Source organism: Oncorhynchus clarkii, chromosome 7, assembly GCF_045791955.1.
Source record: "Oncorhynchus clarkii lewisi isolate Uvic-CL-2024 chromosome 7, UVic_Ocla_1.0, whole genome shotgun sequence".
Taxonomy (NCBI): Eukaryota; Metazoa; Chordata; class Actinopteri; order Salmoniformes; family Salmonidae; genus Oncorhynchus; species Oncorhynchus clarkii.
The window spans coordinates 13245997-13260932 of NC_092153.1; the positions used below are offsets into that span (position 1 = coordinate 13245997).

Consider the following 14936-nt stretch of genomic DNA (forward strand, 5'->3'; position numbering starts at 1 on the left):
TAAGCCTCACCTATCAAAATAGCAATTCACTTGTATCTTCACTAGATTCGACACTCACTGCTGCCCCCCTCCGGTTCACCAACTTCAGCTCCCCCTTCATTTTCTCTTAGGAGGGCCAGGAAGTGTAGAGATTTATCCGACAGCCAATCATGTACTTCTCACAGCGTGACACTGGGGCAGGGGGAGACGACTACGGAATCCATTTGGGACAAGACCATAGAGAAGGATAGAGGCAAAAACATATATATTAGGATGGGAAGCGCCATTGAGGGCTTCCACCATTGTAATGAAGTCAACTGGGTGGGACTTCCAACTTCATTGAATGATCCCGACTGGTGACTCTGTTAGCGTCATGTCCAACCGGACGGATCAGCCAATCATGAAGAAGAAAATGTACTACTTCAAAATTGAGATTGACACCATCGGCAGGGCAGGCAGACGCAAAATGGCACAGATGAGTCATCTATCTAGCTTTATGGACGAGACAATAGTTGCAAGTTCAAAGAGTAATTTGCATGGTTTGAGTCGAGCTTTCAGAGAAAATGGTATCGGCGGCGTTTAAAGAAACCCAATCTCTCTTTACTCCAGTGACGGTTTATTCTCTGCTGGCCTGCGCCGCTCAGTTCGTCGTGGGATACATCCTCGCGCAGATATGGGGAAGAAAATGCTCTGGAACTGATAGATGGGTGCTCGTGTGGCTTTTCTACGACGCAATTGTTCACATTACTTTGGTGAGTGTGTGATGTGAGTGAGAAGGCGTTGTCAACATAGAAAGTTAATTTGCAGCTCTTATTTGACTCTTTCTACTGTTTGTTCGTACAGGAAGGACCTTTTGTTTACATGTCACTTGTTGGAACCGTGGCAACTTCAGACAATATTTTTGCTGAACTTTGTAAGTAGGCTACCTTGACTGTGCAATAAAAAACAAATGGATTAAACAAAATGATTTATAGTACTGTGTATTGAACTTTTTTTTTTATCATGCAAAATATAATGATTACCAATGGTGCGTGTGTTTGAGATGTGCTTTGGAGCCTGGTTGTGGTGAGACATCTAGTGGATATAGTATTAAAATGCTCACATTAAACTGAATAATATACAGGAATGGAATATCAATCACTGTTAATGCTGGAGTAGAACAAAAACGTGCACCCTCTGGCCCTGGGGTCCCCCAGGAATATATTGAGATACTGCTCTAACAGATATTCTGTCCATGTAGGGAAGGAGTATGGAAAGGCAGATGAGCGCTGGCTCCACTCTGACCCCACCATCGTCTCCTTGGAGCTGCTGACGGTGGTCCTGGACGGCATCCTGGCGCTGGTGCTTGTCTATGCCATCGTCAAGGACAAACACTACAGGTAGGAACACTGGTACTAAATATGCTTCATTGTCAGGCTTTTCTCATGCTTTATGCCATTCATTTCTATATTGGTACCATATTTCTTTATAGAGAACACTAATTATATACAGAATTGTCCCATTACACAAACGAGTGTTTACATCCCATTAGACACTATAAAAATGTTAATTGACTTGCTGTCTTCAGCATGTGATGTGTTGAATGACCTATTACCATATACATAGATGTAATCTGCATTTGGAAAGTATTCAGACCCCTTTTTCCACATTGTTACATTACAGCCTTATTCTAAAATCAAATACTGTTTTCCCCTCAATCTACAAACTATACCCATAATGACAAAGCGAAAACAGGACAAACATTTTTTAAACATTTTATTAAATATAAAAAGATACCTTATTTACGTAAGGATTTTTTGCTATGAGACTCAAAATTGAGCTCCGTGGGCATCCTGTTTCCATTGATCATCCTTGATGTTTCTACAACTTGATCGGAGTCCACCTGTGGTAAATTCAATAGATTGGACATGATTTGGAAAGGCACATACCTGTCTATGTCCCACAGTTGGCAGTGCATGTCAGAGCAAAAACCAAGCCATGAGGTCGAAAGGAATTGTCCGAAGAGCTCCGAGACAGGATTGTGTCAAGGGACCGATCTGGGGAAGGGTACCAAACATTTTCTGCAGCGTTGAAGGTTGCCAAGAACACAGTGGCCTCCATCATTCTTAAATGGAAGAAGTTTGGAACCACCAAGACTCTTCCTAGAGCTGGCCGCCCATCCAAACTGAGCAATCAGGGCGAGAATTGCCTTGGTCGCGGAGGTGACCAAGAACCCGATGGTCACTCTGACAGAGCTCCAGAGTTCCTCTGTGGAGATGGGAGAACCTTCCAGAAGGACAACCATCTTTGCAGCACGCCTCCAATCAGGCCTTTATGGTAGAGTGGCCAGACGGAAGCCACTCCTCAGTAAATGGCACATGGAGCCCTCTTGGAGTTTGCCAAAAGGCACCCAAAGGACAGACCATGGGAAACAAGATTCTCTGGTCAGATGAAATCAAGATTGAACTCTTTGGCCTGAATGCCAAGCGTCACGTCTGGAGGAAACCTCACAGTATCATGCTATGGGGTTGTTTTACAGCGACGGAAAGTGGGAGACTAGTCAGGATTGAGGGAAAGATGAACGGAGCAAAGTACAGAGAGATCCTTGATGAAAACCTGCTCAGGACCTCAGACTGGGGTGAAGGACTGGGGCAACAGGACAACCACCCTAAGCACACAGCCAAGACAGCGCAGGAGAGGCTTCGAGACAAGTCTCTGGATTTCCTTGAGAAGCCCAGCCAGAGCTCGGACTTGAACCCGATCGATCAAACATCTCTGGAGAGACCTGAAAATAGCTGTGCAGTGACACTCCCCATCCAACCTGACAGATCTTAAGAGGATCTGCAGAGAAGAATGGGAGAAACTCCCCAAAAACAGGTGTGCCAAGCTTGTAGCATATCCAAGAAGACTCGAGGCTGTAATCGCTACCAAAGTTGCTTTAAAGTACTGAGTATAGTGTCTAAATACTTATGTAAATGTGATATTTCAGGTATTAATTAATGTGAAACTTGTTTTTGCTGTGTCATTATTGGATATTGTGTGTAGATTGCTGAGAACCCCCCCCCACCAATTTAATCCATTTTAGAATGTGGCTTTGACGTAACAAAATGTGGAAAAAGTCAAGGGGTCTGAATACTTTCCTAATGCACTGTACATGGAAAATATAGCCTGGGCGCAAGTTGGTTATCAACCTAAGTAAACGTGTCATTGTTTGTTTTGAATCTCAATGGTCAATGTGTGTTTTTAGCTTGTTTTCTTGTTGCACAGCCTGGCCTTCCGGGTGAATAGTTCTCCATGTTTGTTTTCAGGCACTTTGTCCAGATCACGTTGTGTGTGTGTGAGTTGTACGGAGGCTGGATGACCTTCTGTCCAGACTGGCTGGCAGGCAGCCCCAACCTCAACACAAACCACTGGCTCTACTTATGGATCTACCTGGTCTTCTTCAATGGGGTGTGGGTGGTGGTACCTGGACTGCTGCTGTGGCAATCATGGCTGTCACTCAAACGACTTCACCCCTCCTATCAAGCCCCGAAGAAGCAGAAATAGACATTATTTTGTATGTACATAGTAGGCATTGGCACACCCACTACCCAAAAGCCTGGCTTCGCACAAATAATATGCCATTTAGCAGACAGACATTAGGTTTAGCATGTTTTATTAGTTTATCATTAATATAAATAGTGATGTATCTGCAAACAAAAATATTAGTTTCCTTAGCTCTTTCCCACATCTCCACAGTGTAACAATACTCTCCAGTCTCCCTTAGCAGGCACATTTAACTGCTGTGATGTTAAGTGTTAAATCTCAACCATGTTGATCGCACAATCAAAATGCCCAAATATGGATCCTGTGCTTAGTTCATAATTGGATTGAGAATCCTGGCTCTTCCACAATCATTGTTCTGTTATAATCTGCATTTCAAATGGCACCCTATTCTCTTTATAGTGTACTACTGCTGAGGTACTTTAATTTTGTTCTAGTTTAAGGTAGTGCACTATATAGTCAGTATCTCCGACTTGTCAAGTGTCTCTCACACAGTGATATCTCCACTGACGTGTCTCCTCTCAGCTCTTCTTGATGAGTTTAGCCACAGAGAGGAATGCTTGCTGGAGCCCCATTCCCTTCAGGCCGCTGCATGCCTGGATCTGCCAGGCTCGGTCTTTGTAGCTGGGCAGCTACAGCTGGTTGGACACCTCTCTGATGTTCATGGTGTTGGGGAGATCCTTCTTGTTAGCCAGCACCATCAGAGGTATTCCCTTCATGTTGTCGTCAGACAGAACATTCTTCAGAGCCTTCTGAGAGTCCCCTATACTGGCCCGGTCACTACTGTCCACCACGAACACCATAGCCTTACAGCCCTCCAGGTAGTGTCTAGCTAATGATATTGCAATTTTAGGAAGTCATTAGTTGAGGATAAAAGGTTATTCTATTCCAGTACTCTAGCAACCTGATCATGGGACTGGAGACAGAATGTGCATTTATTTGTTCTAGACTTTAACTGTCACACCTGATTAAACTACACTGAACAAAAATATAAACTCAACATAGTTTTGGTCCCATGTTTCATGAGCTGAAATATAAGATTCCATACATTTTCCATACGCACAAAAAGCCTCATCTCAAATTGTGTGCACAACTGTGTTTACATCCCTGTTAGTGAGTATTTCTTCCTTGCCAAGATAATCCATCCAGCTGACAGGTGTGACATATCAAGAAGCTGATTAAACAGCATGATCATTACACAGGTGCACCTTGTGCTGGGGACAATAAGGCCACTAAAATGTGCAGTTGTCACATCAAAATTCCACAGATGTCAAGTTGAGGAAGCATGAAATTGGCATGCTACTGCATAAATGCCCACCAGAGCTGCTGCCAGAGTATTGAATGTTAATTTCTCTACCATAAGCTGCCTCCAACGTCATTTTAGAGAAATTGCGTCCAACTGGCCTCACAACCGCAGACCACGTATAACCCCGTCAGCCCAGGACCTCCACATCCGGCTTCACCTGCGGGATCGTCTGAGACCAGCCACCCAGACAGAAGATGAAACTGTCTGTAATACAGCCCTTTTGTGCAGGGAAAAACATTTTGACTGGCTTGGCCTGGCTCCCCAGTGGATTGGCCTATGCCCTCACAGGCCCACACCCCTGCGTAGTCATGTGAAATCCATAGATTAGGGCCTATTTAATTCAATTGACTGATTTACTGTGACTCAGTAAAATTAATTGTTGTTTATATTTTTTGTTCAGTCTAATAACAGGCATTATGATTAGTGGAATGAGATGTTCGTAGTACTGGGCTAAAACAGAAATAGAATAACACAGAACCAACAACTCGCCTCCAGTTGGCCCTCATCTCCCCCTGTCCGCCCACATCTCACACGGTCAAGGCCATTTTCTTGTTCAGATCCAGGGTCACCACGTTGAAGCTCAAGGTGGGGGAAGTATCCATCACCAACCCTGTCTTGAACCTGAAGAGCAGGGTGGACTTCCCAGATGAGCCCAGGCCCATCAGAACAACCATGGGAGTCCCCTTGATGTCCCTCTTGGATAGAAGCAGCCCCATGACAGACACACTTGGCTAGGCAAAGCAGGGTCTGATGTAGAAGGTAAATAGGAAGTACGGCAGTCCCACCTAGGCAGGGGTGTGGGCCTGTGCGTTAAATAGGCCATACTTCCTATTTACCTTCTGTCATGGGGCTGCTTCTATCCAAGAGGGACATAAAGAGGACTCCCACGGTTCTGATGGGCCTGGGCTCATCTGGGAAGTCCATCCACAGCTTCTGAACAATGTTGGTTTGTTGGGTCTTCCTCGGTAGTCTCTGATTTACATCAACAAAATGAGATTCGGTGAAAGGGTCAGGTGTGCTCACTTGCTGCTGCCCCCCGGTGACTAGAGACTCACTCAACGTGAATAAAACTGAGTTTGAGTTTCAGAATATAAACATGGTCACATGAGAACCAGTTTTTTCACGTTCTTCTTTTAGAGGCTGTACCAACAGGCTTTCTCAGTTTCTCTATACTCTAATGCATCCTCCCTCATTGCGCAGATCTAGGGTTTGATTGGTGAAAGCAGTGGGGTGATTATTACCGCAAGGGAGGAAAGTATGTTTTTTTATTTTAATTTGGCCTATGTTTTATTATTATTAAACACCAGAGGGCTGAAAATTGTTATTCTTAACTCCCATTTATTGCGTTAGTAGTTGGCAAGAGAACAATAGACTAGCACCCAGGCTAGGCGCATGTGTCCTAAAATCTTCTCAACCGTGGACTCTGCCCACCGAGTCCGCTGATGACCTAAACCAAGCGCACCTTCTTTCAGCCCATGACGTCAGAGTGTCCATCTGGACCAAAGATTTGGACGGGGCTCGAGCGCAAAACTATCGCTAAACTCAAAGCTGCTGCTTGGTACGTTTGGTATCCTTACATCAGCGACGACAACAACGAAGTGACAGCTTTATTCTGGTAATCGTGCTTTCAAATCATATTTACTTGAGGTAGGTTTATTAATAGTCGAGCTGTTAAATGTGTCTTTCTTGTTTCTCTCCTCAGTTTTCTTGATGATATGGAGCGATGCTTTAGGTACAGTAACATTACAGCTTGCTAGCTATTAGTCAGCGCTGAATCTATCCAGCTAGGTGCTAGGCTAGCTTGCTTTGTAAATAGCCAGCGAACTGTAAACAGCAAAGGGAGACTGCCATGGGTGCAGCCTTCAACGTTGTGCATCGCTAGCTTGACCAGTCACTGTTAGGTGACCGTTACCATGTCGCAAGCTAGTTTGCTACCTGGCAAGGTAAGCTAACTACTGTTAGCCAGCTAGGAGGCGAATGGATGCCGCATCTGTTGTGGCTGAGATTCACGATTGTAATCCCAATGGTAAACAGAGTGCATGGCCAGAGATGCGTTGGATCTGCAGTACCGTACTTACGTAGTTAGCTAATGTTACCTAGCTAGTCATCCAATTATTTAACCAACTGTATGAGACAGTTAAAAGATCTGGATGGGAACGTTTGCCAAATAAAGTAGCCATTCCATCTCCACCTGCATGTTGTCTGTATAGCCCAATACTATTTTAAAAAATGTCGATATCACCGTGAGCATCCAGAGATGGCATTATAAAGTCATGAAGTCATGTCTAACTTACTGCACAAGCCTTTGAGCAAATATTAACATATTTATGAATACCTTAATTGAAACCAGGGTGCCTCACCACTGAGGTTTAGACTAAGACACAGTGTTTTGTACGTGTCTGTCTTTTGATGGTTGTCTTGTAACAGTGTTAGCGGGGACAGTGGTGGCCTCACAGCCCCTGCTTCTCCCTCCCCTGTGTCCCCTGTCTTCACCCCGACCCCCCCACCGCGGAGAGCCAGAGTGAGGTACCCAGCCATGGTGGATGTGGGGAAGTGGCCCCTCTTCACCCTGCTGGGGGCTCAGGAGGTCTCCCGCATCAGGCAGGCCTGTGTCTTCGGAACCTCGGCCAACGAAGCTATCTACATCACCCAGGACGATGAGGTGAGACTGGGGTGTCTCGATTGTATAGAATAACTTTATAGTTTTTATGTAGTGCAGAACTCTGGAAAGCAGTGGAAATGGTTACTGAGTGGAGTTTCTTGGTTAAATAAATATAATTACATGTAATGGCATCCTCTCCCTGACTTCTCTTCATCTTTGTCGCTGATCTCCCTGTAGGTGTTTGTGTTTGGGCTGAACTGCAGTAACTGTCTGGGGACAGGAGACAGTCAGAGCACCATGGTCCCTAAGAAACTAGACTTCCTCCGAGGCAAGAAGGTGGTCAGTCTCAGCTATGGAAGTGGACCACACGTCTTACTGGCCACAGAAGGTATGCTGCCCACTTGCCTTACTTGTTTTTACCACCACCAAATGGCAACGTTGGCACGTTACTAGAACTTTACCAAAAGCCAGTATAATTGTCATAGTGCAGCTTACTTAAATAGCTCTGTTATACTTTGGTGCATTTGTCTCTCAGGGGGAGAGTTGTTTGCCTGGGGGCACAATGGATACAGCCAGCTGGGCAACGGGACCACCAACCAGGGGGTGTCACCCATCCTGGTTTCAACCAACCTGCAGAACAAGAAAATAACACAAGTGTCCTGTGGGTCACATCACTCTCTGGCCCTGACACACGATGGAGAGGTGAGGGGAAATTCTTGTTTAAGTCCTTTTACATGCACTTGTAACCCTGAAATAAGCCCGTTTCAAGATGTCAGTGTCTTAATGCTACTGCTACAGTGCTACTGCTAGGTACATGATGTTTAAGAGAATAAAAACACTGATGAACATGAGTGGAGTATTGGTGGAGGTTGTGTGTAGCCTGTCAGTGTGTGGAGTGGACTATGGAACTCTGTCAGGTTCAAGTTTTCTAACCAGGGCTGATCAGTGGTCACTTGTCTTGGCTGTCTGTCTCTTTAAGTGGTTTATGTTTGTCCCAGCAGCAGGTTAGGAAGGTATTATCTCAGTTCACTGTGTCCAGGCTGGCTGCATCTAACCCAGGCCCACTGGCCTGGTCTCACACGCGATTGAAGAGCTGATGTAGAAATGACTAAGGATTTCCAAAAGTAGCCCTAAATATCTATCTTGGATGTGTTGAAATATGTTACTCAGCACTGTAAAGGGGTAGTTACAACATTACCTAATATCATGGTTACCTAGGATCACTGGTCACGAGGTGTGATTGTGTATAGGGTTGACAGTCGGTGTGTATATGATTCTATCTGCTAGGTGTTTGCGTGGGGTTACAACAACTGTGGCCAGGTGGGTTCAGGTGCCACAGCCAACCAGCCAACCCCCCGCAGGGTGACCAACTGCCTGCAGGGTAAAGTGGTGATGGGCATCGCCTGTGGACAGACCTCCTCCATGGCTGTGCTCGACAATGGGGAGGTGAGAGACCAAGCCCTTGGGAAGGATGGGTTTATATTGTGTAGTTCCCTCCGGTCCAGAGAAAGTCAAAGCAAAATGTTATATAGCAACATGTACATAAAGGAAGATATTGCTGACTACCGTGGCCTGTGTGTGTTGCAGGTGTTTGGCTGGGGATACAATGGGAATGGCCAGCTGGGAGTGGGCAACAACGGTAACCAGCTGACCCCCTGTCGCCTGGCAGCCCTCCAGGGTCTCTGTGTACTACAAGTAAGACTGGACAGTAGTGTACACTACTACCACCTGTATGTCTCTGTCTGAATCATCTACTCATGTCTACTTCAACTCAAACTAATACAAAACAGAATTGAGCCCAGAGCCTTGTTGCTGTCCACTCCCACTGTGTAAAACCCTTAAGAACTTGTCTTCCAGATCGCGTCAGGCTACGCCCACTCCCTGGCTCTAACCGACGAGGGCCTGCTGTATGCCTGGGGTGCTAACACCTACGGACAGCTGGGTACTGGCAACAAGAGCAACCAGCTCAGTCCTGTACACATCATGGCTGAGAAGGAGAGGTAAGGGAGAGAACACACTCACAGGATTGAGATGTAACTCTGGTGGCTGCTACTGCCCACTAAAAGCCCCAGTTGATACTGTCATCTTTCAGAGACCCATGGTTAGTTCTCTCTTTCTCTTTGTCTTCTGTTGTATTCTATCCAGTGTTTGTCCATACCGTAACACTGCATAGTCCAAACATTGGCTCACACACCAGATCTAGAATAATCTGTCTCTGAGTTTACATTGTCCCTGTCACAATGTAGCAAAACTAGAATGGAGGGGAGAGAGGGGTCAATTATGTTGTGGGCTGGGGTACAAATGGTTTTGACACTTGACAAGCATGAACTTTTCACTGAAAACATGCAAACCAGTTATTGGGATTTAATTCGGAAGAGATCGTGGACATTTGTCATGTTCATTTCTATCTCTGAACGTTGTGTAACATGTCAAAACACTCTTGAATGAGCCTCAGGCTGGCCTTGAGATCAAACTACAAGACAGAGGGCACAATAAAACCAGCAACCTTCTATGTCCATGGAATACGGTCATGGCTAGACAGGATACAGTTTGTCAAATTGACGTCAAAGTATAATATTTTAGCTAACCCTAACCTAATACTCCTAACCTGCTACGTTAATTATCTTAACCTGCTGGGTAAGTAGTGAGGTCGGGCACTGATGTTGGCCGATTAGGCCTGGCTCGCAGTCTGTGTTCCAATTCATCCCAAAGGTGTTCGATGGGGTTTTGACAAGCCATTTCTGTATGGAACTCGCTTTGTGCCTGGGGGTATTGTCATGCTGAAACTGGAAAGGGCCTTCCACTAAGTTGGAAGCACAGAATGGTTTAGAATGTTATTGTATGCTGTAGTGTTAAGATTTCCCTTCACTGGAACTAAGGGGCCTAGCCCCAACCATGGAAAAAAAGCTCCAGACTATTATTCCTCCTCCACCAAACTTTACAGTTGACACTATCCATTGGGGCAGGTAGCTTTTCTCCTGGCATCTGCCAAACCCAGATTCGTCCACGTGACTGCCAGATGGTGAAGCGTGATTCATCACTCCAGAGAACGCGTTTCCGCTGCTCCAGAGTCTAATGACGCTCCAGCTGATGCTTGGCATTGCGCATGGTGATCTTAGGCTTGTGTGTGGATGTTCGAAATGGAAACCCTTTTATTTTTTCTGAATTTTACCCCTTTTTCTCCCCAATTTCGTGGCATCCAATTTATTTTTATTTTTTAGTAGCTACTATCTTGTCTCATCGCTACAACTCCCGTACAGGCTCGGGAGAGACGAAGGTTGAAAGTCATGCGTCCTCCGATACACAACCCAACCAAGCCGCACTGCTTCTTAACACAGTGCGCATCCAACCCGGAAGCCAGCCGCACCTGGCAACCTGTGTTAGCTCGCACTGCGCCCGGCCCACCACAGGAGTCGCTGGTGCACGATGAGACAAGGACATCCCTACCGGCCAAGCCCTCCCTAACCCGGACGACGCTAGGCCAATTGTGCGTCGCCCCACGGACCTCCCGGTTGCGACAGAGCCTGGGCGCGAACCCAGAGTCTCTGATGGCACAGCTGGCGCTGCAGTACAGCGCCCTTAACCACTGCGCCACCTGGGAGGCCCCAGGTGTGGCTGAAATGGCCAAATCCACTAATTCGAAGGGGTGTCCAGATACTTTAGTACATAGTGTATATCCCATATAGTTAAATTCATGGAACAGCAGTGACTTCAGCAGTGTCCTGTCATTCTTCCTTCTCTTTTTGTGTTTCCTGTCTTCGTCTTAAAGGGGAGAGGGAGAGAGGCCCACCGTAGGCAGCAAAAGGACAAGGGAAAACACTGAAGAGGCGTGGCACAGAGAGACAGAGTAGGGAGACGTGTAAAGAAACAATGCACTCAAGAATCACAGAATTTCTTATAGCGGTCAAAAGACACAGGACAGTACCGTTACTTGGTAGAGTGTGTGTGTAACACACTTCCCCCCCCCCCCCCCAGCAGGATAGTGGAGATCGCGGCGTGTCACTCCACACACACATCTGCCTGTAAGACCCAGAGTGGCCAGGTGTACATGTGGGGCCAGTGTAGGGGTCAGTCCATCGTGCTGCCACACCTCACACACTTCTCCTGCACTGACGACGTCTTCGCCTGCTTCGCTACTCCGTCTGTCATGTGGAGGCTACTCTCCATGGGTGAGTTAATTTAATCATTTATTAAATGTTATTTAAAGGTGCTGTATGTAACTTGGTTATGTGTTTTTTTTCTGCTCTCTAAGTAGGAGGTTCCCCTAACCAATGGTCTAGGATAACCCTCTCTCTCTCACACACACACACACACACAATTCCCAGCTAAGGCGTTGTGTTCTGTTGTAGAGCATGATGACTTCCTGACTGTGGCCCAGTCTCTGAGGAAAGAGTTCGACAGCCCTGAGACGGCCGACCTCAAGTTCAGTGTGGACGGGAAATACATCCACGTACACAAGGCCGTGCTCAAGATCCGGTATTTGAATTTTAGTTTAAAAAAATATATTTTATTATACTGCTGAAGCAAGCACACACATTTTCTTTAAGAAATGTAGCTTTTCTAGTTTTAGCCTTTCCAATAGGACCAACCAGGGACAATAAAACCTGTCTATAGACGTAACACGACAACATGTGTCCATCATTGTTTCTGTCAGGTGTGAACACTTCCGCTCCATGTTCCAGTCCCACTGGACAGAGGACATGAAGGAGGTGATTGAGATCGACCAGTTCTCCTACCCCGTCTACCGCTCCTTCTTGGAGTTCCTCTACACTGACAATGTAGACCTGCCCCCAGAGGATGCCATCGGTGAGTTGGACTGAAGCAGGAATCCTGTTTAGGATCCATACGGGGCCCCAGAATCAAAACAAATGACTGAGTTAAAGTCCATCCATAGGAAAGCCGCTGTGTGTACGAACTATGTCTCTGTTTCAGGCCTGTTGGACCTGGCCACATCCTACTGTGAGAACCGTCTGAAACGTCTGTGTCAACACATCATCAAGAGAGGCATCACCGTGGAGAACGCCTTCTCTCTGCTCTCTGCCGCCGTGCGATACGACGCTGAGGTGAGACACACTGTGACAGTGTCACTACTAAGGGTTAACCACTCCGATGCTTACTGGTTACCACAAGCCTCTTGAGGCTGGCTTTTACGAGAGACGTTAGCCGTGTCATTATGGACATATTAGTCAGATGACCTCGTATTCCATCTTACACATATTTAGGTACTGTATGCCAGGGGTAGGCAACTAGATTCAGCCGCGGGCCGCTTTTTTTTATGCGTAGCGTATGGTTGGGGTGCCGGAACATAATTATAAGTTGTACTCTACAAATTGGATACAACTAAGCCCCAAAATAGATTTGATTTGAAAATAACAAAGATACCTTGATTACCCTACGTTAAGCTGTTTTTTTTTTGTTCGTTGCTGAATTCCTGGTGACTACAGTCTTTTCTGACTCAAAACTAAGGGGCCCCCAAAAGATCACTTCGGTTTTGGGCCGCTTGTTGCTGACCTGCTGTATACTGTACCCGTGTTCATACTGTGACTGGATGTAATCGCTTCCCTGTAGGACCTGGAGGAGTTCTGTTTCAAGTTCTGTGTGAACCACCTGACAGAGGTGACCCAGACTGCAGCCTTCTGGCAGATCGATGGCAACATGCTCAAAGAGTTCATCTGCAGAGCCAGCCGCTGTGGGGCCTTCAAAAACTGACTGACCACTAACCAGCCCCGAAGGAAGGACGAGGAAAGGGCTAGCATGAACTGGTTTAGCTTGACACTACTTGGCCATGGTAGAAAGGACAAAGAAAGAATTGGTATGAACATGGAAACGGCTAGCTTGACCCGGATCTCTAAATTGCCATATTATTAATCAATTGAGACAATGTCTGGCGTGTTCATCTGGTGACTATGGCTCACCTCCAGTTACACAGCCAAATAAGCCAAAGCCTGTCCCTGCCTGTGCACCTAATATTCCACGTGGACAGATGGCACTGTGGGGAGGAAGTTCCTTTACCAGTCAAAACAGTGACATCAGAGTTCATTGTCTGTCACTGCATGTTTACAAACCTGCTAAATGGCATCAGACTGCTCATTTAGCGTCAGTTTAATTGGAGGACCATAGATCTAGCTTTAGATGGACACGGTTACATGCCTGACAATGTCTGGTGGCAGGTGATGGCAGTCAACCCCCCCCCTGATTTGCAGATTATTATTATTATTATTATATATTTTTTTGCATCAAAGTTGTGTACTTTGCTCTACTGTTGAAAGGTTGGATGTAGCTGGCCAGAAATATATTTTACAGGGTTTATGGTTCAGAGCCTGTGGATGTTTTGAGGAAAGGACTGTTTCAATATGATTTGTAATATGCTGTGTACTGACAAAGTAGAGCAGAGCTTGTCATTTATTCATTCAGGCACGTTCATTCTCGAGACTTGAGATGAACATGGTGATGCAATGCAACAATGAGCAGGAAGTTGGTTTTCAACTCTTCAGTTCTTTTACCAGACAGAAAACAAAACATTTGGAACATATACAACTTGTTACTCTGTGTGAACTTTTTTTATTCTTACAAAAATAGATATCTACATTTTTTACTATTACTTATGCATTCCTTTGGTTGAGATTACCCCCCCTCCACCCAAGCATTTCCAATCATTCTGCTGCTTTGAATATTGTTTTAATGGTTTAACGTTCATTACTACATTCTAATTTACTTTGAAGCGAGTGTTTGTACTGAAATTGAAATTCAATGCATTGTACTCTTAGATGTATTATTTTTTCAGAAAAAGTGTTGCCTTGTGTTTATTTTTGCAATTACATTTATTTTGAAATATTTACAATTATTTAGGATGGAAAGAGTTTATATTGGTGCCACAATTCTCAACATGTTTATCGACTTGCAAGTCATGAGATGCAACCACTTTGAAATAAACAACTACATTATTGTATACAATGCTGGATGATGCATTAGAAATTACTTCATATATTATTGTTTTGAACATTCATGAGCAATGACATAATTACAAACATGTCCTTATGCTGCCATCTAGAGGCAATCACATACATTCTCTAATCCTAGAGACACTTGCCAAATGAATACCATTTTTATTTTAACCTGGAGGGTCAAGCCCTGAATGCTGATTGGCTGACAGCTGTGGTATATCACACCCTATACCACGGGTATGATAACATTTATTTCTACTGCTCTAATTACGTTGGTAACCAGTTTATAATAATAGCAATAAGGCACCTCAGGGGTTTGATGTATGGCCAATGTACTACGGCTAAGGGCTGTGTTCAGGCATTTCGTTGTGCTTAAGAACAGCCCTTAGCCGTGGAATATTGGCCATATACCACACCTCCACGGGCCTTATGTCTTAAGATTATCACGTCATGAATGAAATTACATACTTATAGTGGAATGCAGATGTAATCTGACAATTGTTTAATTGCAACCAAGAATGCAGAACATTTACAACGAACACTGCGCTTGACAGTTCTGGGGGTTGGGTGCAAGACAAGCTCC

The 14936-nt window shown here is 45.3% G+C and overlaps 2 protein-coding genes and 1 pseudogene across 15 annotated transcripts; 2 read left to right on the top strand and 1 right to left on the bottom strand.

The window, feature by feature from the left end:
• Positions 1-201: 201 nt before the first annotated feature.
• Positions 202-4490, top strand: LOC139412912 (EBP like). Its single transcript, XM_071159768.1, has 4 exons — positions 202-731; positions 823-892; positions 1220-1358; positions 3267-4490. The coding sequence occupies exons 1-4, from the start codon at positions 543-545 to the stop codon at positions 3502-3504; spliced, it is 636 nt and encodes a 211-aa protein (XP_071015869.1). The 5' UTR covers positions 202-542; the 3' UTR covers positions 3505-4490.
• Positions 4023-5523, bottom strand: LOC139412913 (ADP-ribosylation factor-like protein 11; annotated as a pseudogene).
• Positions 5524-6184: 661 nt separating this feature from the next.
• On the top strand, positions 6185-14363 carry LOC139412914 (regulator of chromosome condensation (RCC1) and BTB (POZ) domain containing protein 1). Of its 14 annotated transcripts, none has more exons than XM_071159769.1 (14): positions 6185-6422; positions 6510-6539; positions 7235-7469; positions 7647-7797; positions 7945-8111; positions 8697-8855; positions 8997-9104; positions 9267-9409; positions 11179-11256; positions 11385-11578; positions 11759-11885; positions 12064-12215; positions 12342-12472; positions 12978-14363. In XM_071159769.1, exons 1-14 carry the CDS (start codon positions 6283-6285, stop codon positions 13116-13118), a joined length of 1956 nt encoding a protein of 651 aa, XP_071015870.1. In that variant the 5' UTR covers positions 6185-6282; the 3' UTR covers positions 13119-14363. The 14 variants fall into 14 exon arrangements, with proteins under 14 accessions (XP_071015870.1, XP_071015872.1, XP_071015871.1 ...); XM_071159771.1 differs by having other exon boundaries at positions 7250-7469; XM_071159770.1 differs by having other exon boundaries at positions 11388-11578; positions 12978-13352.
• Positions 14364-14936: the final 573 nt, after the last annotated feature.